Source organism: Copadichromis virginalis, linkage group LG22 (genome assembly GCF_057382275.1).
Source record: "Copadichromis virginalis isolate Kocher_CV1m ecotype Utaka linkage group LG22, C_Virginalis_male_GT1.1, whole genome shotgun sequence".
In the NCBI taxonomy this organism is placed as follows: domain Eukaryota; kingdom Metazoa; phylum Chordata; class Actinopteri; order Cichliformes; family Cichlidae; genus Copadichromis; species Copadichromis virginalis.
In genome coordinates, this window is record NC_140638.1 from 32,237,775 (window position 1) to 32,265,604 (window position 27,830).

Below are 27,830 nucleotides of genomic sequence, written 5' to 3' on the forward strand. Positions count from 1 at the left end.
GGGGCCCCTATTCTTTTGGAATCATTATTTAATTTAAGGTCAGCCTGGTTCTACTGAAGGTTTCTTCCTGTCAAAAGGGAGTTTTTCCTTCCTATCGTCGCCAAGTGTTTACGCACTTGTATTGTAGATTTCTCTTATTGTAGAGTGTCTACCTTACAATACAAAGCAACTTGAGGTGACTGTTGTTGTGATTTGGCGCATTATAAATGACACTGAAATTGAATTAAAAATGCTTTTTCTTCATGGTTTCTTCAGTTGGACTGTTTGACAATCATTGTGTCAGCTGTGTATGTGCAAAAACCAGTGTGAAATTAACAAAGTTTGTGTACTAAAAGAGAAAAGCTATCAGTTAAATGTAAGATATGTATACATCTTTGAGCATGATTTTCATAATCGTCACAAAAGTGTGACGGGTGGGGAGAGTTTTCATTTAAACAAACAAGCAATTTTATGACAGAGAAGCAGACTCAGTAATAGCCTTAATGATTTTAATACCACACAGGTATTACGCTTATTCACGGTCCTGCATTCGTGTCCATCTTCAGAGAGAGGGATTATGGGAATTTAACCACCATAGGGCCTAGGGGTGCAGTCCTCTAAAAAGTCAGCAGCCTGCCCCTGACACACTGTGCTAAGCAAAGTCTTTGTGATTCCAACAGAAAAAAAAGTTAATCTAGTTAAGTTGTGGCATCAGAAGCTTGTTGTTAAGATGTGTCAGCCAGCTGTTATCACGACTGTGCCAAAGATGATGTAGCATGGAAACAAAACAACAGCAGCCACAGCCCAAATCCACGCCACGTTACCTCTGTGACGTCTGCATTCACTGAAGCCGATGTCCTACTCCAGTTATTAGATTGCACAACAAGGATACGAGGCTGTTGAAATCTCAGAGTGTGCAGGACCCTTAAAACAGCGAGTGAAACACAGCAAGTAAAACCCAAAAGATGTAATCATGTTGGGCCTTAAATTAACATTTTAGTTAGTTGTTTATTGGGGTGCTTTTTTTAGGCCTGTGCAAGTTCTTGCCATAAAGTCAAATTTACATCTCCTGCTCAGAATTTGTCTGGATCTCACAAACAAGGCTGGTCTGTGCTCAGTTCAACCCATAAATCCTGACTTTTTAAATCTTTGAATGGACCTCTGTGTTGGACTCGGGAGCCCCATGTCTGAGGGGCTGTGTACGGAGGCCCCCAAACTGAGGAACACAGCAGGAAAACAACTGTGAAGTTTATCACGTCATTCCAAGGACTGTGGGGGATCCTTCAGACTGTTGGTCACAGAGGAGCGGCATCTAACTTTATTTACTATTTAAGGGTATGCACGATGGCACAGGAACTCCATGCTTCAGAGTGCATGGCTACTACACTGGACATTGACTAAGCTAATGCGTTGTATCAATCTATATATGCATACTGTGTGTGCGTGTGGATGCTAGATTATTAATAAAAGGACGCACAACCTAAAAGCCTAACATAAGCGTAAGTGTGTACACTTTGTTCTGCAGACCAAACAGAAGACAGAGCCAGTTGAATGATTATTGAGAATAGCACAGCTCTCTGTGGGAACTGTGGGTAAAGTGGGTGACAGCATCAGAACAAATCATGATGAAATGGTTGCATCACCCTTTCTGATAGCCATCTCTATAGTTGGTATCATCTCTTCTCACATATATGATTCATATAGGAGCGTGGAGGGTTTCTTCAAAGCGCTCACATGTTTATGAGTCCATAACATCTGACGCAGTCATGTTTACGCTCCCAAGCCACATTTGACATTTTCTGGATATGATGAATCATTAATGATGACCTCAATAGGCTTTCACATCTTTGGCCCACAGATCAATAAAGTGGTTAGGGGAGTAGGTCAGAGGCTCTCCAGGGGTGTCTGTCAGTATGTGTGTGTGTCTATGTACGCGTGTGTGTGTGTGTGTCTTTGAGCATGCCTTCAAGCAGTCGCACCCACCGAGCGGCGGTAAAATGCCGGTGCTAATTGGTGGCCGAGCGAGGGCCCTGTCTCCGATGCAGCACTCTGGGGCTGGCAGAATTGCGGATGGTTTTCCAAGTTTTTTCCAAGCAATCCCTGCCTGTCAGGCTGTGGGAGTTCCATCCATTATTGATCACATCCAAGGATGAAAGGCAGAAACGCTCAGTGGGGACTGAGCATCTTTGGCCCCACGCAGGAAAAAAAAAAAAAAAACAGGGGAAAGAAACACAGCCTGGACTGCCAACTCTGTGTGAAAGGAGACGGGGAAACATCTTTTTTAAGTCGTATTGAACTGTGACTGAAAACCAGACAGTTTGAAAAGTAAATACAGTGTTACATCAATAAAATGTGTCGCACGGTTTGAGTCCTCACTCACCCCTAACTCTCAGCAGCACAGTCCTCTCTGAGATTTCTTTTTCATTCCCAGATGATGACATTGTGCTATGCACCGCTTTGCCAGCCTTGGACGCGGGTCAGCTCAGTGCTGTTCAATGATTCAGCTGTGTGGAACTGACCTCCACCTCACCTTGGCAATATCGTCTAACCAAATGGACGTTTGGCAGCCAGAACACACACTGGATATACAAGCATGCATGCACGCCAGTGACAACACACACACATGCAAGCACACACGACGTCTAGAAATAGACACACACAGACACACTCTCTGGGAAAGGGTTACAATGCTGATTGAAACAAAGGGGCAGATGGTTTACAATGATGCAGTGCCAGTGCTGGCAAGGTGGCTAAAATATGCATTTCAGTTTGTATGTGCGTGCTAAAATATGTCCACATACATCTCTCTGAGGTAGTTTTTACTGGGTTGGTGTCCACCCCCCCCCCCCTATTCCACCTCGCCCCCCCCCCCCCCCCCCCCCCCCCACACACACACACACACACACACCAACATCAGTCTAAGCATCTGCCAACAGAATGCAGATCTGTGTGCATTTGTCTTGGCCTGCCAGCGTGTCTTCAGTCTTGCGGGAGAGCAAAATGTTTTGCCAGAAGTTGCTGCGAGATACTTTGAAATTTTACAGCGCGCTATAAACTCTACCGCAGTTGGTACTGAATCATCATTTAAGTAGATGGCTGCTATTTTTCAGATGTGAAGGAGTTCTGGGGAAAAAGCACAAAGGCACATAAAAATGCATAAAAGTGAGATACTCCCTTGTGTTTCCCTCTAATTACATCCCAATGAGTTTTTCACGGAGTGTTTGGGATACAAATATTCATGTTATAACCGATGTGATTTAAGTCTTCTGTGATTTGTCAGTGTCTGTGTTGGCTTTAATACTACAGGCTTAATACTGCAGCATTACTATATAAAACAGTCCTTCAGAGGCTGCTTCTGTAAAGAAATTACAGCAGGAGAAGCTTTTTTGCCCGTCTACAGAGCAGCCATGGAAATTCAGAGGGTTTTAATAGAGAAACAAGTTAATGATTGCACACAGCATAAGTTACACAACACCCTGCAGCAAATGCATTGCATGTCTTGCTCTTAAATAAAGTGACTGTGTGTGTGTGTGTGTGTGTGTGTGTGTGTGTGTGTGTGTGTGTGTGTGTGTGTGTGTGTGTGTGTGTGTGTGTGTGTGTGTGTTTACAGTTCCAGCAGTAGGAAATAATGGTTTAGGGTTAGCAGTAATATAATACAGCTGTGAACTGTGTGTGATTAAACAGCAAACAGTGAGGCTGATAGCACTGATAAAAATGACACTAACTGGGGAACTGTGTGTGTGTGTGTGTGTGTGTGTGTGTGTGTGTGTGTGTGTGTGTGTGTGTGTGTGTGTGTGTGTGTGTGTGTGTGTGTGTGTGTGTGTGTTATACTCTCCTAGTTAAGTGTGCCTATGTAGTGGCACACTTATTACTATTTGACAGATTTATTATTCTAGTTCTTGGTTAAACTTTCATGAATAGATGGTTTCAAAGTAAACTGCAGTAAAAAGTAACTGCAAGTTCAGAAAACAGAAAAAATCCTCAAATCAAATCAATATTATTATGTGAGCAATTCTTGTGTTTCAAACAGAACAAATTCACTTGGTTGGTTTTCTGTTTCAAGCATCTGCAGGAGTCCTGCTGTTGATGCGTCTCTAACAGCGTCCTCCATCTCCTCATGCGATCCTAGTCTGACTCCATGTCAGTCCAGTTTTCCACTAACATATTACCACATCTGATTACTGATCCAGCTCTGATACAACACTTACTGCATCTGCAAACATCAAGTGTTACATTAACAGGCTCTGAGGGAAAAACTAAGAATATTTTTTTAATGTGCAAGCATAGCAGTTTTATTTTCCATAGTTCCCTTCAGTCTGCTTATCCCACCTGTGCCTGTCTCTCCTTTGTCTGTGTGAATAAGTGTGTCAGTGGAGTTAACCACTATTTTTCAGGAGTGGGCGAGATCCAATCACAGGAGTACCTAAACCCTGCTCTCATCTTCCTGTCTTGCTAGATTGTAGTAGTGTTTCTCGGGCCAGTTACAATTCTGTTCCATGATCTCTGTTAACTTGTGTAACCACAGTTTTACTCAACTACTTGTCTCCTCCTCTTCCTCCTGTTGGATGCTGTTTGGTGGGCGTGCTGGACTATCTCTCCATCTCCACTTTCCACACCCTCTCTGGAAAATGAACCTCCTTTGAACCACCTAAAAAAAGGGGACAAAACTGGTGCATGGGGATAAAAATACCCTTCAGACAAAATAACAAGTATTCACCTGAGACACCTGAGATTTAGCTTATCATGGACTGCTAAGAGAAATTTTGACAAGACTTGCTTTAGTGACTTACTTGTGTTGAGTATTCAGCTGCTGAAGTGATTTCTGAAGCTTTATCTTTCTGGTGTGAGTCAACCTGCTTTTAGTTGGATCGACTGTGGTTGCAAATATTCTTGAGCTCTGATCTAGTGCATATTGTGTCAATGAACCAAACCAAACATCCAAAAATATGAACGTGCTGTTTTTTTTCCATTAGTAAAATAACTGACACTGAGTGAGATAAATAAAAGTGCACCTGCTCACACATATCGCACGTGGAGAGGTGCTGAAAAGAGACGGGCGAAGTGAAATGATATCAGACTGACAACAGCGTGTTACGTTACAACAAGCGCCAACAAGTGTTACAGCAAAAATAACAGAAGTGAGCAAGCAGGAGAGAAGGTCAGGAAAACCATCATTGTTGGAACTTCTAAGTCATTTCAGGTATTTTATTTTGTCCATGTGGGCAGCTACAAATTTCAGTCGAGCTTGAAGATGCTGTTTTTAGAGCAGGGGCTTCTTTCTTGGGCGTCACCCTTTCAATCCGTGGTCGTATAAAACTCCCTTTGGACAGTGACGCTGGTGTTCGGGTTTCCAGTTATGACAGGTTTGAGCCTTGGTGGTTGCTGGGTAGTTCCTGAACATCCTAACCAATTTCCTGCCATCTGAGTGTGACAGTTTGGGTCTTCTTCCAAAGTGGTGACACATCTGGATAACCTGATTTCTGGCAGTTGTTCAGAAATGGCACCAACAGACATTCCCAACTTGTGTAAATCTACAATTTTGCATCTTAGACTTACCTGTTGTTCTGAGTATTGATCAGTCCAATGAGAGTCAAACAAATGCTTTTTATACTTGCAAAGAGAAAATCCCAATTGGAGTCAATCATGATCACTAACGGGAAATTAATAGGCCTTTTCTTTGCCAAGTTAAAAGACGTTTTATCCTTAACCTTGTATATTTGAGCCTATATGTATACTTGTGACCACGTGTGGATTGTGTAGATAAAAACTGTGTGGAGAAAAGCAAATTCAAACTTGTGCACCCTATCCTTTTTTTTTCTAAGTTCAAAGAAATCATTAAAAGTCCCAAACTATCATGGCATTTATACCCATCGATGTAAACTGACGACAACTGTATATCCGTGACCTCTTCCAGAACTCACTGGAGGATTGTTCTTCAAAAATAGTACTGCATAATTAATAAACCTTTAAAAATCTAAAATACTATAAACATGCGCATAATTGTTCTCTTGCAAATACAGTTTCCCATGTATCACAACTTATTCAGATATAAAGCAGTTTGTATGTTAGAGTGCCACCTTATTTACAAACAGAAACACTGCGTCATATGCTGCATCAGGAAGCAAATCAATTTGTACATGCAATGGCAGAATCCACCACTTTTACTGAATGTAATCAAATAGAGTTAATGGTTACTGAAATAAGTAGTATGAACAGCAGCGTTTAAAGCTGATGGCAATCTTAAGGGTTGCACTTGCAGATTTCATTGGCTCAGAGCAAAGCCTACTTCACTCGTCTCCTCTCCCGACTCCTTTCCTCCTTTACACCAATGAGTCCATCCACTCCATGTCATTGCCACATTCAATGGCCATCCAGACTAATCCATCCCAGGTTGTTAGCCCTGTCTGCAGGGCTAATCATCATCTCCTCTGGCTCAAGTTAGCCAAAAAGCGAGCATCACCAGAATGAGACAGTTAAATATTCATGCCCCAGCGCAGTGTAATATCCTCCTCAATGATGTTTGAACCTTTTGACCCGAGGTAATCAGCAGTAATCACACGGTCACACCGAACAGCGAGACATTTGATGTGTAGATGGTTGAGTCTGATGAGCTTTTGACACTGCTGAGTGCCTGCATCAGGCAGAAGCTCAAACTTGTGATCGGCACAAGCGCGAGGCGCACAAGTGACACGCGGCGGCGTTCCCGGTGACAGACACTTCATTTCACCCCCAGGCATACCGGTATGACATCACTCGATTAATAATGGAGCAATTAATTATGACCTATTAGACTGATGAATTAGATTAGATAGAAAGGAGGAATGTAGCTGTGTGATAATATTACACTGGGATACATTAATGACTTCTTGGAGAGCGGGGTGTGCTGGGAGGGGCTGAAGGGAAGAATTTATATATGCCAGTTTGGAATGACACACAGTCAACGATCTAATTATATCGGTGATAAATGGTGTTATTGATATGATGATGATTCCTTACCCCAACATGCTAATACTCCACTCTGGAAACACGCGGATCTATACTGCGAGACTTTAATGTCTCGTAGTATGACAGCAGACACTGTCTTCAATGAAAGCTCCATATTGATGACACACTTAGCGTCACAGAAGCCACCGGTGAATTCAGGGTACCTTTGAAGCAGCTGTATGGAGGCTATTTAATGATTGAAAATGTTATGTGGCTTTTAAATATGAATGCAATTCTTCCATCAAACCAGCAACACAGAAATAGAGAAATAACAATAAAGACTGAACTTTGCTGTCACACTGATAGAGATTAAAGCAAGTGATTCTACTCTCGTGTATTTGACCTTTTAACTGTTACTTCTTAAACCTTTCCATAAATAATACAGATATAATATAAGGGTGATTTGTTAGTGTGTGTGCGCAGTGGGGGTGGGGGGGGGGGGGGGGAGGGGGGTGATACAAACACAATTTTGACTAATTAGGAAAGTGTTAAAACATTCACTTCTCATTTTTTTCCTCTACATTAACTCAATGAAATTACTACTGCACTCAAAGTCCTAAGTGGAGCATCTGCATAGGATGAGCACATTATATGGTTTTAAATATGTAAGCTGTTATTGCACAGTGTGTGATGAAAGAAAAAAAACAAAGGAACTTGCACTGATGAACTCATTTGAAGCCCTGAGCTGCATTCCACTGACATCTAGTGTCAGATTCAGGAAGTGAGATATCGTCCCGTGCCTGTGTCTGACCCCGTGCAGGTGTGTGTTTGTGTGTGTCCTGTTGTCCACTTCCCAATACATCAGTGTAGTCCTATTGATCTGTTTGATATGACCTTGAACGATCAGACAAGTGGAAGAGTGGTGTTGGAATGAAACTCATCCATTCCCTCTGTCTGCTATCTGCTGCTGCTGTAATGACTTGAGGGAAGACGGGGAAGCGAAGAAGCCCATTGAGAACGACTCCTGAACCAGTCAGCTCTGCAGCAGCCTTATGCCGTGGCCAGCCTCGCCTCCAGGCACAGTCTGCTTTCTGGGTAACAGGAAGAGAAGTGGGTCAGTCTGTCTGAGACACGAGTGATGATATGTGGGCTGGTTAATGCTATATATCAAATCATAAAGATAGATGGGTAGATAGAGCTCAACTATTGCAAGGGTTATGTAAGTGGATTTGTTCCCAGGATAGCTTTACATATGAATATGAAATACAGTGTATTAAAATGATAATCAGTAGATGAATGATGAAATTTATCCTCATGGGGCAAAAGATGAGGAGAAGCCATGCTTTAGGGCCTTATGGTGGATGGTTTAAGCTGAGCATGTTTCATCCTCTAACATGTAGAATCTAAGAGTATATGTAAAACATTTCCCCTGCAGCTGAAGCATGATGAAAATTGAATAATCATTGTTTTGCCCCAATTTCAAATCACTTACATGACTACAGAAATCAGTATGTGAAGAGGGAAAAAAATCACCCAGTGCCCGTTTTCTTCTTTTTTTCTTTTTTGCTGGTAGTTAGCGAGTGACTGAGAATCGCTAATATGATAGCAAGTGATGAAATGCACCTGAATGTATTAAATTAAGTGCTGAAGCCTTGAATGGATACAATGGATGTGGAAATAATTTTCACAGAGATCATAAAGTTATTAAATTATTTTCAAATGATTTTAGTTCATGTAGGCTTGTTGACAACATCTTGGACTCCTCTGAGGACACGCCCACATCTGTGGCATACCATAGTCATGGATAATGTTACGGAGGGAGAAAAAGATGCAAGTAATGTGTGTTTTAATCACATGATTCACATAATACTGTAGATACATGTTTGCTATTAGCCGTTTACTGTTACCTTGTGACTGTCGCAGCTGTTCCGTCACATTATTGTCTCCCCAAAGACATTTGTGTCGTCTGCATTTTTCTATTTGCTGGTATTTTCTTAAGTTGCAGTGTGTTTTACCCTTCAGGACCACTGTATCCATTCAAGGCTCCAACACTTAATTTAATGCATTCAGATACATTTCATCACTTCCTATCATATTACCGATTCTCAGTCATTCTTAAGATCTTTACATCACAGCTAGCACAGTACAAATTAAAATTGCTCTGAATTTTAAAATCTTGCATAGACAATAACAAAGTAATGCACTGTAATGTTGTGCAATGTATTCCATCATAACTGTAATTAGTAGAGATGAATAAAACTAGTGAATAAAGCTAGTATTACTGTTATGCATGTAGGATTTGTATCGGAGCACTTTAAAATAAGTAGTGTTCCATTCTCTACCACTTTTTATTTAGTAATAAAAGTAGCTGTCCAAGCCTAGAAAATGTGTGGACTTAAAGTGACAGCTGTATATTTCCCTTATATTTCCTCTTCCACTGTCTGGAAATCTAATTACTGTGAGTTCAGCACATGCTCTGCTCACAGTGGTTTAAAAAAAAAGACACAAAAGAAATTCCTCCTTCATGACAAACACCAACAAGGAACATGAAGCTGAAACCTAAAATAAAAATTTTAAAGATTTTTTTTCTTTAAAGAACAGGGTTTTATAGCCCACATTGAACAGTAATGAGCAGAGCACCCATGCTGCACATTCACACAAACACACACACTCCTTTACCTCTTCATCATGGGACGTGACACCTGACGGCCCATTAGTTCCTAAAGTGCTATTCTATTCTATGAATTCCTCTCCTTATAGAATATTTAGACTCTGTGTGGTTTCCCGCCGCTTGTCAACATGGGATGCATTATTCATGTTAATGTGCCATCATCTGACGTGCTGCGTGATGTAACGCTGCCATTCCCTGACTCCTGCACCCACAAACGCATCCAGTGACCTTCTGAACTGTGCACTGCCATCGCCCCCTACAGAATCGCAGCAGCTTTCCCTCATATAATGCAAAAAAAGAGAAGGAAACTCAGCTTTGACAAGCCTTATTGTGCAATTAAATGAGTGCTTACTAAAAGCACAGCCACAGCTGCATTGACAATAACAAAAGATCTGAGATTTTAGCACACTTTAGGTGCATGCATATCTGTGGGCCTGGATTACCTGCTTTTACAAAAGAGATAAAGAGCAGCAGAGTGACTTTAACCAGCTTTTAATTATGCAATTAAAAAGGTATGCCTGTATTTGAGATAGAGTAGATGTATCCTCACTGTGTGTCTGAACTCAGGAGAGATATGACACAATGGAGTGAAGTGAAAGAATTTGAGTTACCAAGCCTTTAGTGCAATTAAAAGATAAGTCAAAGGCTGCTTCTATTTGAGATGGAATGAGCAAATGATTCAGAGTTTTAGTAAGCCTTTTGTTTAACCACAAACTTTGCATGTGTTTGAGCTGGAGAGAAGAAAAGGAAGCTAGGAAGAGTTGTATTAGCAAGTTGTACAAAGGTAAGCTTAAAAAACATGTTAAATTTAAAGCTGTCCACTTTGTTGATTTTAATGGACTGATGGTGCCACTCAAACTTAACATCTCATTCGAAGCAATCCAATGTATGTATATATGTTTCTATGGACCTTATCTCCTCCTTAGCAGCTGGGCCAGTCTCAACAAAACTTTGGACAAACACCATCACGCATACAGCAATCATGTCTTTCCATTTCTCTTGATTTTTGTATTCATTATCGCGTTGAGGAAGCAAGGTTATGTTCTCTGTCTCCGTTTGTTTACCCATATGTATCTTAATGGTCGATATAACTTGTGTCTGCAACAGCTTTTTATTGGACCCGGCACTAAAAACGGATTGAAGAACTTGTGTTGCTAGCTCAGCTCAAATGTTACCTCAAGAAGATGAGTTTTAAAGAGAAAATATCAATTGATATCAAACTGGTGTTTTGAAACTGGTCTGCAGGGTCAGGCTCAGCTGTGAAAGCGATGACCATTAAAGAGACTTAAACTGTTTGCACATCCATGTCAGCTTTTTCAGCTTCAGAGGTTTGACCTTAACAGAATGAAAAAAAAAACCCAAACCTGCCAACTATGCTTCTTAGTTCTCTGGCAGATCAGGATTTTTAAAAAGTGAAATTAAGACTGGCTGAAGAAATTTTCTGTTTGTGTGGTCCACGCAGATAATTTGTGTACAGTATCAACAATGTGGAAGAAACTGAGTTTATAAGACACAAGTTTTAACGATAGTTATTGTTTCGTGGATTTACACGCAGAGGGGGCGCAGAAGAAAATGTCTCTGTATCTCAGTTAGCACACAGATGAACTGCCAACTTGTCAAAATAGTCTTCCAATGCATGCTGGGACAGCCGCCACCATCACTACCACCCCAAAAAGGATTTGACAGGTGGAGAAATGAAATACTGAAACTGCTTCCTCAGTCATCCAACCTAAATATTGTGGCTTTGGAAAACGCTTTGCCCTTTCTGTTTGATGAGCCAATAAATGAAAGGCTTTTCACAACTAATTAACATGATTGCTTGGGTATTCTATGACATTGATAGTGGCTTTATAGGCTGGTGTGGGTTGATGCACAGGTTATTTTTAAGATACCAAACAAGCATAATGCATAATTTATCACACCAAAGAATAACCCTCCCAAGCTGGTGAATAAAGGAAGTAATAAGGGCAGCAAGGCAGCTGAAATGACTGATAATGCTTTACAACAGCTTCTAAATAAAGGAGATGAAAGGAAAAAAAAATCCTGTTTGCACATCATCTTAAAGGAAAGTGTAATTATCTGTCAGCCAATCAACACCTAGCAATCACTTCATGTGCCTGACCTTGCTGGACTGGTAACCATGGAAATTTTTTCTCTCTCTCTCTCTCTCCAGTTGAACACAGCTTGGTCATACAAAAAAAAAAAAGCCTTTATATGTGCACGGGGATGAACGACAAACAAGAGCGGTTTTCCATGGCTTTCTCTCACCAGGGCACCTTGGAGACAATCTTACCCTGGCTTTTATGGCTCACCATAGTGCGTCCAAATAACAAATATGCAGGGAGGATGAAGCACAACCCCCCACGCAGACCAGATAAATATGTGAAAATGACAGTATTTGTTTTCTTTTCATTTGGGATCTGTTATGACAGTCTGCATAAATAATGCACCTTCAGGAAATATTTACAGAACACATATTGGTCTATATCTGACTGTGTGTGTGTGTGTGTGTGTGTGTGTGTGTGTGTGTGTGTGTGTGTGTGTGTGTGTGTGTGTGTGTGTGTGTGTGTGTGTGAGGCTGCTTCTTTTAACATTATTTCAGCTAGGTCCCGTGCCTTGAAGTGAGCCTGCTTTTAATGAGTACTACCGCTTACAGAGGCATCAATGCTTCTTTAGTTTGCCTTCCCAGAGGCATTATCAGCCATTGACAACTGGTTGAATGCTGCTCTCTATTTAAGCACACTATCCTGTCAGCACTGGCAGTTGATGGACAGAGTTGTACAAAAACTACCTTCCAATATTTATCTCATTGTAAGCGAATAGCTTAAAAGAGACTCAGTGAAAGCGAAGGACACATTGCACAGTAAAGAATGCAAAGGCGTGGACGAATGTCTGCATTTTCCCCCTTGAACCGAAACAAGACAGCTGAACGAAAGAGTTCTCAGCCTGATAAATTTTGGTATGTGGTGAATTTTGGTATCTTTTTAAAACATTTGTAGCGAAAACATCACTTTGTAAGTAGAAGAAAACATTGTGGCATTTCTGTAATATTTCTGGAAGATGTTGTATTTACTTTTTATGGTTGATTTAATGGAAGAAAATATATAGTTTTATATAAGAAAAAACTTAATACGGTAAAGTAGTAAAATGCCTGTAATATCTGCCATTTTTCTAATACACTGTCCAGAATGATTTACAGTATGTGTGGATAGTTTCTCTGTATGCACCCTGAATCTGAGTTTAAGATACGTATGATACATATTACAACTACTGTGCAACTTACAGTGGACCTAAAATTCATTTTAGGCAGATAGTGGATTATGTGAAAGTCCTCCACCCACTTTTACTTAATCCATGAAATAAACCTTTTACAAAAACAAAGGCTTCTAAAGTTCTAAAGAAATCATGGCGATCTCTTGATCAATAGAAAAAAGTCCCACATCCACCTCTTGGAATTAAAAATACATTTTCCATTATGGTCCATTAAGGAACACAATACATTTCATTAATGTGAAGAATCATATAACATCCTCTACTGCTCTGATTTCTCTTTCTAACTAGTCAATGCAACCTCTCTCTACAGCTGTCACATGAATAGTGCAATGTTGGCAGACAATTCTGACCTGTGTCTCCCCCCACATCCCACCATCTATCTAGGTTATCAAAGTCTGTTTTTCTTAGCTTCCAGTAATTCCAGCAGTCAGAAAAAGACTGACAGAAAGGCTCATCATGAATCAGATTCACATGAAATTGCCAGTGTGAGCAGTGTCGACAGCATGCCAGTAGCGAGATGTCCGAGAGTCCTAAATGATGATCTGAAAACCAACAGGAGAAGTTACTGCCCTAATCAATTTGCTGTTATGTATCTGATTAACGTAAATCCAATCAAGTCTAGCTGTCCTCACACTACCCTCAGACACACTCATATGTGCACTGCTTCCTCCAGACATCCAAATGTCCACAAGATCATTTTCACCAGTAATTGTTGACAGGAGAGAGGCTGAAGGTGGACGAGGCTCGCCATAAGCCAAAGGATGTGTGGTGCAATTACAGTCCCCATCAACCACCGCCACTGAGTTACTGCTGCACTGTTTTCATTTGTTGTTAAAGTTATGAAATAGCTAACACAATCAGTACTGCTGTTGTGGGCACAAATGTTTATGAACACGCACTGTATACCTCTAATTACAGCCTCTACTATTTGGGTCCTACCCTGCTCTGCTTCATTTGCTGTAATGTACTTGTATTTCCTTTAGAAATACTTCTCACCCTTTTTTTATCACAACCCCTATTTAAGTTTAAACTTCCAACTCTTAAACCTCTCATATTTAATAGAGACAGGAAGACGGTGAAAGCTTTATGAGAGAGACCACCTTCAGTGCTCCAGGCATCTTACTGCACTTTTAGAAGATTTTTCCTTGTTTCTTCCTGCTCAGTTTAGTCAGTATCTTTTTTAGACCTAACCTTTTTGCTTGCTCAGCTGTTTATAGCTGACCACTCTCCTTAAGGTTATAAGATTTTATAGACTGCTCAACCCTTGGGGAAAAAATCGGTAACTTTAATGGATTGTCTGCCAAAAGTTCCATCTAGTAATTCGATGATATCTTATAAGGAATATGACCATTGATTTGGGTCTTTCGTCTTGTCATCCTTGAGCATGGGATTTTACCATTTTCAACATTTGAGCAGCCTGCAGCTGTGTTCTGATTTTCAGCCCTACTTGTCACCGCTGTCTGTTAGTGTCTCGGCTTTCCTCCACATTTTCCTTGTCATTCCTGTCAGACTGTCTATCCTTCACCTCATCAACACATTGCACCATTCCCTCGTCAGTTTGTGGGGCACCAGTTGTGACCTCCACTGTTTCCTGCTGCATTACTTGCAGGTTGCTTGTGACCAGTTCCCTCAGCCCCTTGTTTCCCTAGATCACTAGGTGTCTGCTATTTGCCAGCAGCATTGGCTACAGCACTATGTTGTCAACCTGAGCATGAGCATGAATGCAGGGTGAGCATGTTCCTAAAATGTAGTCCTAGCTTCCCAAACTCAATCAGCACCTTTATGCACTCTTTCACTCAAACTCCCAACATGCAGTGCAGTAAGGAGAGGACATCAGATACATGTTACTCTTCAAAAGAGTTTTCACATGCCTTTCACACCTTCAAAGTTCTTCCAGTGATCTAATAATGAACTTTCATGAAGTTCTTGGAACTAATAAAAAGACTATATTTTTATATTCCTACTATGGTTCAAGCTCCAAAAACACTCTTCCTTGGTTAATGCCATTGGAAATGGACAGTGGAAGATTAACCAGCAACACCAGTCATGTTATTAGTGGCCTGTTCTCAGCGATATAAAACACATGCCACCTGCAAATCAAGAACCAAACACCCTATGAGTGCAATAGTTGTAAGTATACAGTGGGCTTTGTGAAACCTTTAATTTTATGAAAACTTTCAGCTACCTTCTTATTCACAAGGGGTTGTAACCCCAAGCAGGCAGCTCCACATGTTTGATTTGTTACATTTTTTACACCAGATACTGTTTGTGACAAAACCTGGTCCCAGAATCAAACCGGGAATCTTCCACTTATTAAGCACATGTGTAAACCACTACATACACAATGGAGGCATTAACTTGAAATTGTATGAACGGTACAAAATCCAACCAACCATCTTTGATTGGAGGCACTTGGCTAAAAATAAATTAAATAAAATATGACAGTAAGAGCCATTAAATTTACATTTAAAGAGCGCCATAAGAGCCAGTCCTATGACTAATAAAATTAAATTAATCACTGAGCTACGTTTACAGGAAACACAACAAATTTACTTACAACCATACATGTACTATCTATATTATTCTGTAGATTATGTACAAATACGTACACATGTGACATACAGGTAAAGTGCTTGCAATGTACCCATCTCAACAATGTACACATGTAACGTGCATGTAATATTCATGTAATCCCTATAACATTTACCATGTAATCCCTATAACATACACATATAATGTATATGTAATGCACACACGAGGTACAGATCATTTAAACAATGTACCCATAAAATGTACATGTACCCTACACATGTCTAAACTTGTAAATGTAACATACATATAATGGATATGTATAAAGTGTGTAATGTGTAAGGTACACATAATATTGTCATTGATTTTGAGATCAGCTGATCACAGTGTACACCTTTAAAGCATCATCAGCCAGCGATTCTTCCTGTATTGACCAATCTGAAACCAATATTCATATAAAATGTCCTCTCAGTTCTTCTCTACCTCCTGACCACACTATGCTCATTGCTCATGCTCGCTGACTCATGCTCATTCATGTTCATTTCAAAAGTGCTGAATGGAGTTTAGGTGAATCAAATTCTTCTACACCAAAAAGGCTGAGCTTTTTTCTTTTCTTTTCTTTAACATATTATGTCACAATTGAATTGCTATGTTGAAACGGATAAACACAGAATGCCGTGTGGAAAACATTTCTTTACTCAAAGGCAGTTTGGAGAGGACAGAGGGTCAAGATGAGGTCAGTCAAGAAAAGTTTGAAGCAATCCTAAAGCACCTGCGGCAAAAAGCCCTTCAGACTAAACAAACGTCAAAAGGATAACATCTAGACAGGTGCAAAATGAGCCGGGGGGGGGGTTCAGACAGCTCATCCCAGCTGAACTGATAACAGTCCTTAACTTCCACTATGAGAATGGGAAGAATTATATAGGGGTCTTAATCTGGCTTTCTCTCTTCAGGCAGGTAGTGAATCTGTGGCACCCAGACAAGTTCAGAGAGGATCATGTTTAATCTTTCGCTGTATATGTAGGCATACTGTGTTTTCTTTTTCAAACAAGGAGTTCCTTTTCATACTAAAAAAATTATAAAGGGATAAAATATTTCTTTCAGTAAATTTTACAGATTTTTTTGGATTAAATTCCGCATGATTTGATGATTTATTTATTTATTTATGTGAAGAAAGTTAAAGGTCAGCAGTCACTCATACTTTAAAGATGAAATCGTGTTATCTGGTTAAAACATGTGATTCAATGTGAGGACAGATGTTTCCATATTTTCATAAGACAAAACAGCGGAGTAAATACTCAACATCTTTCCCAAAAATGAGAGATCGTAGATTAGCACATGTCGTATTTAATTAAGTTTCCACGTTTTTGTCTCCCCCCCCCCCCATCCTCACGCATGCTCAGTGTCTATCTTCGGCTGATTCACAGCAGCAGCAGCGTTGGAGATCCAGCGGTCCGACAGCACATGGATCCCCAGTGAGAACCTAGAGCTCTCCGGCCAGGAGGGGTAAGACTGCGTCCTTCATTGCTTGTAAAGTCGGTTACAGCAAAAGAAGGAGGCTGTGAGGAAAGAGAAAGATCACCGTAGCTGAAGTGCGATGGAGAAAAAGTGTGAAATGGACTGAGAGGCTCCATGGCCGCGATGACTCACTGGTGTTCAGTGCCGGCGGTTAGTTTGCGTCTGTGAGTTGAAATGACCGTTTAGAAGAAAATGTCGGCAGTGAGATTGAGGGCGACCTTTTTTCTTTTCCCGTTTCAATGTGAGCATTCAATGAATTTGAAATCATATTTCCTGCATCGGTGTACTCCAGTAAATAGCCTGTTGCATTCTTTTTAGCATTATAAGAAACGGTCAGATAAAAAGTGTGTGTTTTTTTGTTTTTTTTTTACTTGTCTGGAAAGCTGAGACAAGCTTACTAGCACCATGGACAGCTCCTTGTTTTAACGACCCTTTTGATTATGTAGGCCATACTATTAAAAACAACAACAACAACAACAACAACAACAGTAGTAAGAACAGTAAGCAAGGTCAATAGTGTTCAATTCTGATTTTAACAATAAGTGTTTAGTTGGGTTAAACCAGGCTGCTGGTTTACTGGTGGTTACAAGGGTATTTAAAAGTAGAATGGGAGGCAGAGCCTTCAGCTTTCAGGCCCCTCTTTAGTGGAACCAGCCCCCAGTTTGGTTTTGGACAGACACCCTCTCTACTTTTAAGATGAAGCTTAAATGTCTTTTTTGATAAAGCTTATAGTTAGGGCTGGATCAGGTGATCCTGGAATCTGCCTTAGTTATGCTGCAGTAGGCCTGGGCTGCCGGGGGCTTCCCATGATGCACTGAGTATTTCTTCTTCACCTTTTTTCACTTTTCTCTCGCTGTCATTGCTATTCTCTGGCTCCCTTCCACTGTCTTCCACCCCTCACCTCCAACTGTTCACAGCAGATGGCCGCCCCTCCCTGAGCCTCAGGTTTCCTCCTGTTAAAAGGGAGGTTTTTTTTCTTCCCACTGCCCCCAAGCACATGCTCATAGGTGTTTAAGTGATTGTTTGGTGTTTTCTTTCTACTATTGTATTTATATATTTTATATAAATAAAGCTGAATTGAATTGAATCTTAGAACTTATAATGAAGAATATCAGTGGACTTCCACGTACGTAGAGGACTGCTTTGTCAGTTTTTGTTAAAAAGTTTTCATTGAGCCTTAGGTCTCAGTCAGACAGCACTAGAGACCAGTCAGTGAATCCCTGACAACTGCTCTGGGGAAAAATGTCTATTTCCCAACACGTTGCTGAAGGTTTAGTCACAAATAGGGTGATGAACCAAAAACCTCCTTGTGAGTGCTTTTATCACATTGCTGCACTTGCCTGTAGTGTTTATGGAAAATGGCCACTTGTCTCCAAACACTCGCTGATTAACCACCAAGTGGTACTGAAACTTGAAAAATGCAACAAAAACCGGAGAGCCTTCAAAGTAAAAGTTGGGCCTTAGAACTGAAACTACTATGTTTTAAAAGCCCTGCACATACCATTAACCACCACAACGAGACAATCCTTTAACTCTGCTTTCAGTGTCTAGTTTTAGTTTAGCCCTTTAGCTTTATTCATTGAGGACCATCTCGGGGATGCCCTCTTCTCCACCTCTGGCTTTATTATAGGCAATTTCAGCACAGTGGGATTAATCAGAAGTGGCTCCCGTAGCTCTGACCTTACTAGTGCTTCAAAGTGTTCCTATTTAAAATTACTAGAGTATCAGTGTTTTAAAATTTAATTAACCAAAACGAACAAACAGTAAACTTTGAGTTATTGTGTTATGAGTGGCTTTTTTTTTTTTAATCTTAAAGCATAGCTGAATTATTGAGCAGTGGTGAATGAACTACTGAGCTCCCTTACATAAATAAAAACACCATTAGCACTGTCCTGCAATCAAAATTTTGCTAATGTAAAATTAAACTTCCCAGTATTCCAAATGTAGATAAAAAATTTTAAATATAAGCGCTCCAATTTTATACACTTGTTTATCATTAGATTTTTAATACTGCATCAAGTCAGACATGGTATTTTATAGCATTATAATTAATATTGCAACACGAAAAAGTGGGATAATAATAAATAACCAGTAACTATAGTTGTTATGTGAGTATATTATGAGATAAAAGTATGCCCTTGTATACAGCCCCACAATGTTTCTGTTTCAATGTTTCTATGCATACACCATGTATATAGTTTACTCACATATATGTATACATATATATTGCTTTTTTCCCATTTCTATATTGTTTCCTTTACTTTTGCACCTTTGTGGTCCACCTACTCAGTTTCGCTGTGCAAGAAACTGCACAATGACAATAAAAACTCAAAAGTCTAAAGATGCTGCCACAAATGTGAAGGTTAGTAAATGTAATTGGTTTGTAATCACTGCTCTGCAGACACATTTAAAAGTAAAGGTGGAAATAAAAATATGTATTTGTTATTTTCTGAATTTGTGTTTTAGGGGGCTCATACGTCTAACTATCTCAACTTTACAATCAATTAAGGGTAATGTTCCAGTGAAAGATAAAACAGGGTATCAAACCATAGAAATAGACCCTTGGCTGGCAAAGTCTTCCCTTATTGAATTGTTTATTTGAAAGAAAATGTAGGCAAATGCTTTGCAAAACCCTTTTTCTCAGTGCTTTACATAGGATAAGATAAAAACATGCTGCGCATCATGTTCAGCTCCAGCATGCTTTCTTTGTGTCTTAGTTTTATTTTTATCATATCAACTTACAGCTATAAAGACACCAAACAGAGATGTGGTATATTGGATCACTTTTGTTAGTAACTCATTCTTTTCAGCTTAAGCAGCAAAGGAAGGTAATAATGTAACGTTACCTGAACAGGAAGTTCTTTCCGTCATTTGGTCATTTCAAATTTAGTCATCAGGATTGATACTGCAGTCGGATTAGACCGCTGCTGTGCTACAGACTGAGTTCTGGCGTTTGTGCACAGCTCAGGGAAACAGTTTGAAGAATGAAATAAATCAACCCAACAGCCTTAGGAGAATAACAACAGAGGGACATGAATACAGTGTACACGCACTTGCATATGTGTGACTCATCCGTGGGTGGTGATAGAGTCACCTCAGGGCCGCGGTGGCCGTCAATCGTTCACATGCGGCAACAATAACTGGGGCAACCTGAAGACACGGGTGAAGGATTTATGACGAGTCTCTGCAGGGAGGGAAGGTTTTTATTGCAGGGAATCCATATTCAGCAGATAAACAATGTCTGTGTTCACAGCCAGGCAGCTGATATGTACACAAATCAGTCTGTTCAGAAGTACGGCTGGCTGTGTATCACCATTCTTATCATATGAATTTCTATCTTTATTGTAGGTGTACAAGGAGAGAGATGGCTCTGTGCTCCGAGGCCTGTGCTTCTGGCTCAGGAGGAGAATCCTCCGGCAGTGAGGTGAGCTGCGCTAACACCGGTGATCATTCTGATCTGATTACAGCTGAAGTAGTGATTTTGGAGTTAGGCAGATGACAGGAAGCTCTCATAAAGAAAATGTTTGCGTGAAAGTCAGTGTAACAATAACAAAGTTGTAGCAAAAATAGTCTGAACATACCTGCTAATTACTTTGGCACTGTGACTGATGGATTGATAACTATATCTTGGAAACTAAGATAAATTAAAATATATACCAAACAAGTTGGCTCTACTCTGAGCCCATCACAGATGGCCGAACTTCTCACCCTATCTCTAAGGGAGAGGCCAGCCACCCTTCGGAGGAAGCTCATTTCTGCCGCTTGTATCCGCGATCTCATTCTTTCGGTCACTACCCACAGCTGGTGACCATAGGTGAGGGTAGGGTTGCAGATCGACCGGTAAATAACCTTAGAGATAAAGTGAGGAGTGGCCCTCTCTTTACCACGACGGACCAGTACAGCGTCCACATCACTGTAGCTGCAGCACCGATCCGTCTGTCAATCTCCCGCTTCCTTCTCCCGTCACTTGTGAACAAGACCCCAAGATACTTAAACTCTTCCACTTGGGGCAAGAGCTCGTCCCTGACCCGGAGTGGGCACTCCACCCTTTTCCGACTGAGGACCATGGCCTCAGATTTGGAGGTGCTGATTCTCATTCCCACCGCTTCACACTCGGCCGCGAACCGTTCCAGTGCAAGCTGGAGGCCATCACCTGATGAAGCCAACAGAACCACATCATCTGTGAAAAGCAGAGATCAGATGCTGAGACCAACTAAGCGAAAGCCTTCCGCCACTTGGCTATGCCTAGAAATTCTGTCCATAAAAATTACGATGATTCATGTGTTTATTTCAAATGTGATTTTTTTTCTCTCGTTTTGGTCACAACTTCCTTCCAGGCAGGTTCAAGCTGTCTTCGTTTTGGGGTTCGTTCCTATCTGCACCACTTCTATGAAGAGTGCTCCTCCTCCATGTGGGAGAGAGACCCGGAGGATCGGGGGTTCGTCCAGAGCCAGAGGTCAGCCCTGTGGTGGAACTCAGCAGTCTGGAAGGTAAAGCTACTGTTCTCTGTACATACCATGACATGGTTTTCAAATGTTTCCTGTGGCACAATAAAGTGCTACATTTCCTCTTTTACTGTGTTTCTGGTACTAAAATTTTAATTCCAAAAATAATATTGATAATATTAACTTGACCTCGGATCATTATATGACTCACAGCTGCATCAAATAATTCAGGGGATGAATTCTTTTATGAGGCTTACGGTGTAAAAAAAAATTAGATGTGGTCCTTTCACAGCTAAATCCATGAAAAGTTAAAATCAATATACATTTTTACTTCATTGGCTTTTCAGTCGAATTGACTTTTGAGTTCTTCCACATAAAACTGGACAGCCCTCGTCTTCACACATTGATGCCCTTGTCACTGTCAGCCCCGTGGTGCCCTGAGGAGTGAATGTGTCACCTCTGTGACACATGGTGCCTCTTACTGGCAGTTTGCAGCTGCCAGCAGTGAGCTTCACTGGTGTAATAACTCTGCAAAGTGTCTATATTGTTTATATTTATATATTTAGGTATAATTACAGAAATTAAACCATCATTACATATTTTCACAACTGTGGCCAAATGCTATGTACATGGGCACTTTATTTCTGCAATACTAGTTAGTTTCTCGTATAAACTGATGCTTTAGATCACAGGTGTCAAACTCCAGTCCTCGATGGCTGGTGTCCTGATACTTTTCCATGTGTCCCTGCTGCAACACACCTAAATATATTTACTAGGTCATTAGCACGACTCTATAGAACTTGACTTCATGCTGAGGTGGTAATTCAGCTATTTGATTCATGTTACAGCAGCTCGTGAGTGAATGAACATGGTGCAATAAAAGTATTTTTAGAAGTACATTTTTCCAAACTCTTACATTTACGTACATTTATTTAAATTTACTTAAGTAGGGTTAGGGGTTACCAGGGACACATTTAAAAGTTTCAGGACACCGGCCCTCAAGGACTGGAGTTTGACACCCCTGCTTTATATCCTTCAATAACATTTCTGCTGGGCTAAGGTCATTGGTTTGACTCCTTCCTTTAAAAGCAAATGATTTATATATCATTTATTTTTTTTATTCAGGTATCAGATAAATGTCTGGACAACATGCTAGTAAACTTCATAAAACTGATTGTTCCATTGATAACAAGCTGTCAGACTTAGCATAATGAGCCCAAATCATGACACTACCTCCACCATAGATGGTTTCATAGATGATATAAGGTTGTCATGTTGTAATCGTGTGTTTTCTAATCTCTTGAGCCTTCCTATTTAATCCCGGAGGTTCTATTTTGGTCTGACGTGTCCCATAAAATATTTTTTCCAACAGCCTTCTGGCTTCTCCAGGTGACCTGTAGTATTATTGTTGAATGTGATTCTGATGTTGGACTGATAAAAATGATTAGCTAGTGTTTAAAAAGGCCTTTTGCTGTTTAGCTGTTACCCTGGGCTCCTTTGTGACTTTCAGTTGATCTTGATCTTGCTGGTTCGTATACATACAGGGAAAAACCCAACAATCTTATGACCCCCTTTGGCAACAGTGGGAAGGAAAAACTCCCTTTTAACAGGAAGAAACCTCCGGCAGAACCAGGCTCAGGGAGGTGTGGGGCCATCTGATTGCTCGGTTGAGTCCAAAGTCTCCATCTATTAAAATCGATTAAAATTTGGCATACGTCCACAAGGGTCTTCAAGGTCACCGTAATAATTTCAAAAACTAACAAAAAATTTGATGCTTACAAATTTGGTGTGTTTTGTCAAAATATAGAAAGTACTGTATTATTGTTTCAAATATCATATTTGACCTCTGACCTTTCCTTCAAGGTCAGTAGGTCGATCTGAAGGTCAAAAAGATAATAATGATATTTACTATTTAAAATTATGTCTCTTACTGCCATTGTTTGTATGGCCGACATATAGACTTATAGGGGGTGATATATGAGGATTCCTAGTATCATGACACATTGGACCTCCGATGTCACTTTTTTCTTTCATATTCACCCCAAAATGTGTTACATCTTTAAAGAAAGTATTGTCAAGAGAATGAGAATGAGCTGGCTATGTACTTAGAAATCAACTGTAGAATCATTATCTGATAAGCCGAAGCCGATGTCCATTTATTTATCTATTATTTTTCTTCATTACCTACTCCTACATAATGTTTGTGTAATTAAAGCATTCATCCATCATGCTGTCCTTTTCTAATTTTTAGTGCACTGCAAACATGTTAAAGCACAAAGGAAAGAAAGCACAATACTATTCCCTTAAAAGTAAATGTTGCCCAGAGAGTAAGCTGCCTTGGCAGAGGTTTGTGCTCTCAGGGTTGTATAATTTTGCATCATTTTCCCAAATACACGAATGGCCAAATATTATACTTTTTTAATCATTGTTTTTCTTCTACTTTGAGGTGAAATTCTGCTGATGTTTCAGGTTGAAAATGCAGAAACTTCTCTCTGCGACTTTACTCATATAATGTAGTGCATACAGTGCATTTTTAAGCTTCATGATGAACAGCAGTCATGTGCTGGTATTTGTAAAGCAGCGGGATTCCAGGTCAGCACGTGTGGCAATTGGGATTTTTCTGCATTACAAACAACAAAATGACCTTTCTTAACAAGTAGTGAAGAGCACTGAGCAAACAGGGCCACCTATACAAAAATTAAATAGCCATATCTGCAAAAATGACCACCTCAGCTTCCTTTCTTTACCCTGTCTACCCTTAGGTGTCCTTGGCCCTGGGTGTCCTCATCTTGACTGCAGGTATTGCCACACTGTCGGTCGGCTACTCCACTCCTCCCAAAATCGAGTCGTTCGGAGAGGGAGATCTGTTCTTCGTGGACACGCAGGCCATCAGCTTTAACAAGGGGCTGCATTTCAGCGCCGCAGCCGGGATTGGGCTCTCCTGCCTCGGCTCTGCCCTGGCTGCAATGGGGGTTGTTGTTTGGATCCTCCCCAAGGCCAACTTGAAAGAGAGGCTGTCCCACAGACCAGGGGGAGTGGAAGGGAGAAGAGAGTGTGGGTCAAAGTGGAGGGGCTTTAAGGATGTTAGGGATGTGGTCACTAAGCCACCTGGTTCAGAGGAGGGGAAGGTGCCCTTTACTTTGTCGAAGGTGGAAAATGTGCAGCCCGCTTCTTAAAAAAGATCACGACTGAGCTATAAGGCTTTTGTTCTAGTCCTGGGGCCTTTTTTTTTTTTTTGCATGGTCTTAACTTCTTGTCTTACCTCTGTCAAAGGAAATGTGTTATTTCAACATGCAGATTGTTCAGATGGAGGCTGTTTTGTCACCTCAGTATTACAGTTAGACCCCTGCAGTTTGATTGGATTGGACTGGATTGGATTGACTAGCCTCTCTGTAGTTCTAGGGATGTGATTTTGTTTACAAGCACCAGTCAAGAAAACCCACATATATTATGATTTAGTGAAAAAAACACATAAATAAATACATTAGAGGATGTTAAAAAACTAAAAAAAAACAACTCAGATTTACATTACACATATAAAACCTACATTTGTTGTTTGTTTTTTTAAAGATACATAGCAATGATCTGAAATGGCAAGAAGAGCCAAATCCTCTCCCCTCCCCCGCAGCAAGGAGCGAAGCCTTGCATGAAGCATGAAGAGAGTTTTGAGGGTCTGGACAGACTGGCCTTTTCCCTCCGAGTGGCTCTAATCTTACAAATATGTCATTCAACTCGATGCCAACAGTGTTTTGGGAACATTTAACACTCTTTTCCAACCGTCTTTTGTTATCTGCACCGAGGCTGCCAAACCAACAAATCATTGTTTATTTAGAGCTGATGAATAAAACATTTTCAATCAGCTTCATGATTGGGCTTTTTGCACATGAAATCATTCAGTGTCATTTTGTCGTTCAGAGTGATGCCCAGGTACCTGTAATGGCTCACTATCTAGGTGTAGCTGTGGATTCGATGAAAGTGGGTGCAGAGACAGAAAGATTTCAGACAAAGCTCCTCTTTTGTTTCTGAGTGAGTATATGTCATCGCACAAACTGACAAAATTATCTGAAGCTGGACCATGGTTCACTTCATGGTTTGAAAGAGGCTGATAATCACCAACGATACCAACGCTGGTGTTGTTGCTGGATCGATACTAGAACGATAGGACCGATAATGTGTTTGTGTTGCACAGCACTGCAAAGAACCTCAGTCCAAACGTTAATAGTCATTGCAAAAATAACAAAGTGAATAAAACACACCCATGTGGTGATCCTGTTGAACTGTAGACATGATAAAAGATGGATGTCCGTACCATGACTTCATCAAGCCTCCAGATTAGCACTTTTGGCATCTTGGTGTTTTCAAACTGGATGCGCCCACTGATTGATAGCTCTGACCACGAAACTGTACGCTTACAAGCCATTAGCCAATACTTCATAACATTTTCTGAAACTTAAAATGACCATAATTTACTAAATGAACTTGCTCTTTTCAATATGCCTAAAAAAACAAGTGATTGAACCAGTAAGCTCACAGCTATCACCTCCTTGTAGTGAAAAGACTGCAGGTTCAAGGCCCATCCAGCACTGACTATGTCCATCTTTCGGGTTGTCATCAGGGCTTCAGACAAGGTGTCATCAGACCTCATTTTCAGTAACCCAACATATAGTACATTTGCAGTATTTCAGAAAGCCTGTGTGTTTAATATGAGACTGGATGCTGTCAAAAAATGAAAAGAAGTCATAAGCATGAACATAAGTGTGTCTTCTTGACCACCGACCAGATCCAGAAATGTGGTGTGGCATCTACTGCCTCCATCTTTACTTCTCTTTGTTTAATATGTTGAAAAGCTTTCAGAGAAGATAAGCTGTAGAGGTATTTTTAGGCCCCAAGACTTGAACCATAAGGCACGTAGTTATCGTAAACACCTCGTAGTGCAGCATAGAGACATAGCTGTTGACCGGGTAGACTGTGTTTGTCCACTAGCATTAAGAAAATACACTCAGTTCTTAGAAATGTATGTTTTTATTCCTCCTATTTCATGTTGTTTTTGCCTTGTGTTTTGTATTTTTTTAAATAGCGGTACTGGCTTTCAAAGTACTTAGTGATGCTGGTGATGATGTTGTGTGAACCGCACGTGAATCTTGGCTCTCCGCTCATAAAGAGAATCATTAACAATTATGTACCTGCAGCTACACACATCTACACATACGCTCAGCCTGCTGTGTTGAACACAGTCACACGCACTCTCACTCTCACCCACACACCCACACGCACAGACGCACAGTAATTTGTGCTCCATTGACAGTATCACCTCCCTTCTCCACACTGTAATCTGGCTGCGTAATTGCCTGCAATCTGTGTCTCCAGGCAACAGTTGGGCTTCAAGTGCTCTATTTTGAACTCCGAACAAAGACCCTTTTCTGATTGGTCCCTCACGTCCCCTCTCGTTATTTTTACTCCAATCAGATTTTGTGTTTACAGGCGGACACAGTAGCAGCGAGTGAGTGGTGAAGGGCTGAGGTGAGAGGAATTTGCACTGGCACCTTAGAAGCCCCTGTCTGATTAGGTCCTCAAATTTCAGAAAAATAGACTACAACCTAGAAAAAAAAGTATTTAAAAAAAAAGAGCAACCCCGATGTCCTGATATAATGGGAGTAATTTCACTGAGTGTTTCTATTGCTGTTTCATTGTTTTGTTGTGTTACTGGTTATGGTGAAGATAATGGAGTAAAATGGGGTTTCGTGTCACTGGTGCAAAGAAAATCACCAAAATAAACTTGTGATCTGCAATTTTTAAAGTGTTTGGATCCATTTAATAAATCTGTGCCACAACGACACGTATGCAAAGCTATCTTTAAACTGGAATAATTCATATTTTCTTGTCTCTCTGTTATGTCCGACTGTATTACAGCAGTTAAACCATTTATGCTTAAACCCAATATTCACTTGTTGTATGTGTATGCTTGGAAGCAGGCATAGAGATATGACCTAAGTGGTTTCTATGGAGCTTGTAACGATAGAGGAAATGTGTCCACTGTGTCTCATGTTTACAAGAAGGAGAGTATTGGAGAGGTGGGGCAGAAGCAATCCACAGGATGTACAATCATGATCTGAACAAGAGATTTTGATTCTGTGTGACATACTTGTTTAACCTTACATACGTCAATCAAACCAGTAAGCGTCAAGAATTAGACTGCTGTATGCTGTATGCGGATGTCTTCTGAAGAAGAATCCCACTGGTTTGATGTTCTTTGGCTTGCTCAGGATGTCTTTCCAGTTTTTTCTTCACATTGATTTCGGAAGGAAAGCTCCCTGAATCAGAACAAAGATTTATTTCCTGTTCAGCTCCTTTTTGTTTGTTATGAACTTAAGCTGCTCGGCAGTCGGTGGTCTTGCGCTGACTGCACGTCTCTATTGATGTTCTAATTTTATTATTTCAATGTGGGTGAAAGTGCCTTTTCTTTGGAATGCTCTTTCATAATTGCCACAGAC

The 27,830-nt window shown here is 40.5% G+C and overlaps 1 protein-coding gene across 1 annotated transcript; it reads left to right on the forward strand.

Annotated features, from left to right (window-relative positions):
* The first annotated feature begins 16,789 nt into the window (after positions 1-16,789).
* nrsn1l (neurensin 1-like) lies at positions 16,790-27,175 on the forward strand. The gene is made up of 4 exons (XM_085446492.1): positions 16,790-16,882; positions 20,243-20,318; positions 21,232-21,384; positions 24,102-27,175. The coding sequence occupies exons 2-4, from the start codon at positions 20,259-20,261 to the stop codon at positions 24,513-24,515; spliced, it is 627 nt and encodes a 208-aa protein (XP_085302618.1). The 5' UTR covers positions 16,790-16,882; positions 20,243-20,258; the 3' UTR covers positions 24,516-27,175.
* Positions 27,176-27,830: the final 655 nt, after the last annotated feature.

What these genes read in the sequence shown, in the direction of transcription:
- nrsn1l (XM_085446492.1), top strand. Translation starts at nt 20,259, where the DNA reads ATGGCTCTGTGCTCCGAGGCCTGTGCTTCTGGCTCAGGAGGAGAATCC. An exon ending in GAGAATCCTCCGGCAGTGAG is followed by an intron (nt 20,319 to 21,231) that starts GTGAGCTGCGCT and finishes ACTTCCTTCCAG; the next exon opens with GCAGGTTCAAGCTGTCTTCG. An exon ending in GGAACTCAGCAGTCTGGAAG is followed by an intron (nt 21,385 to 24,101) that starts GTAAAGCTACTG and finishes GTCTACCCTTAG; the next exon opens with GTGTCCTTGGCCCTGGGTGT.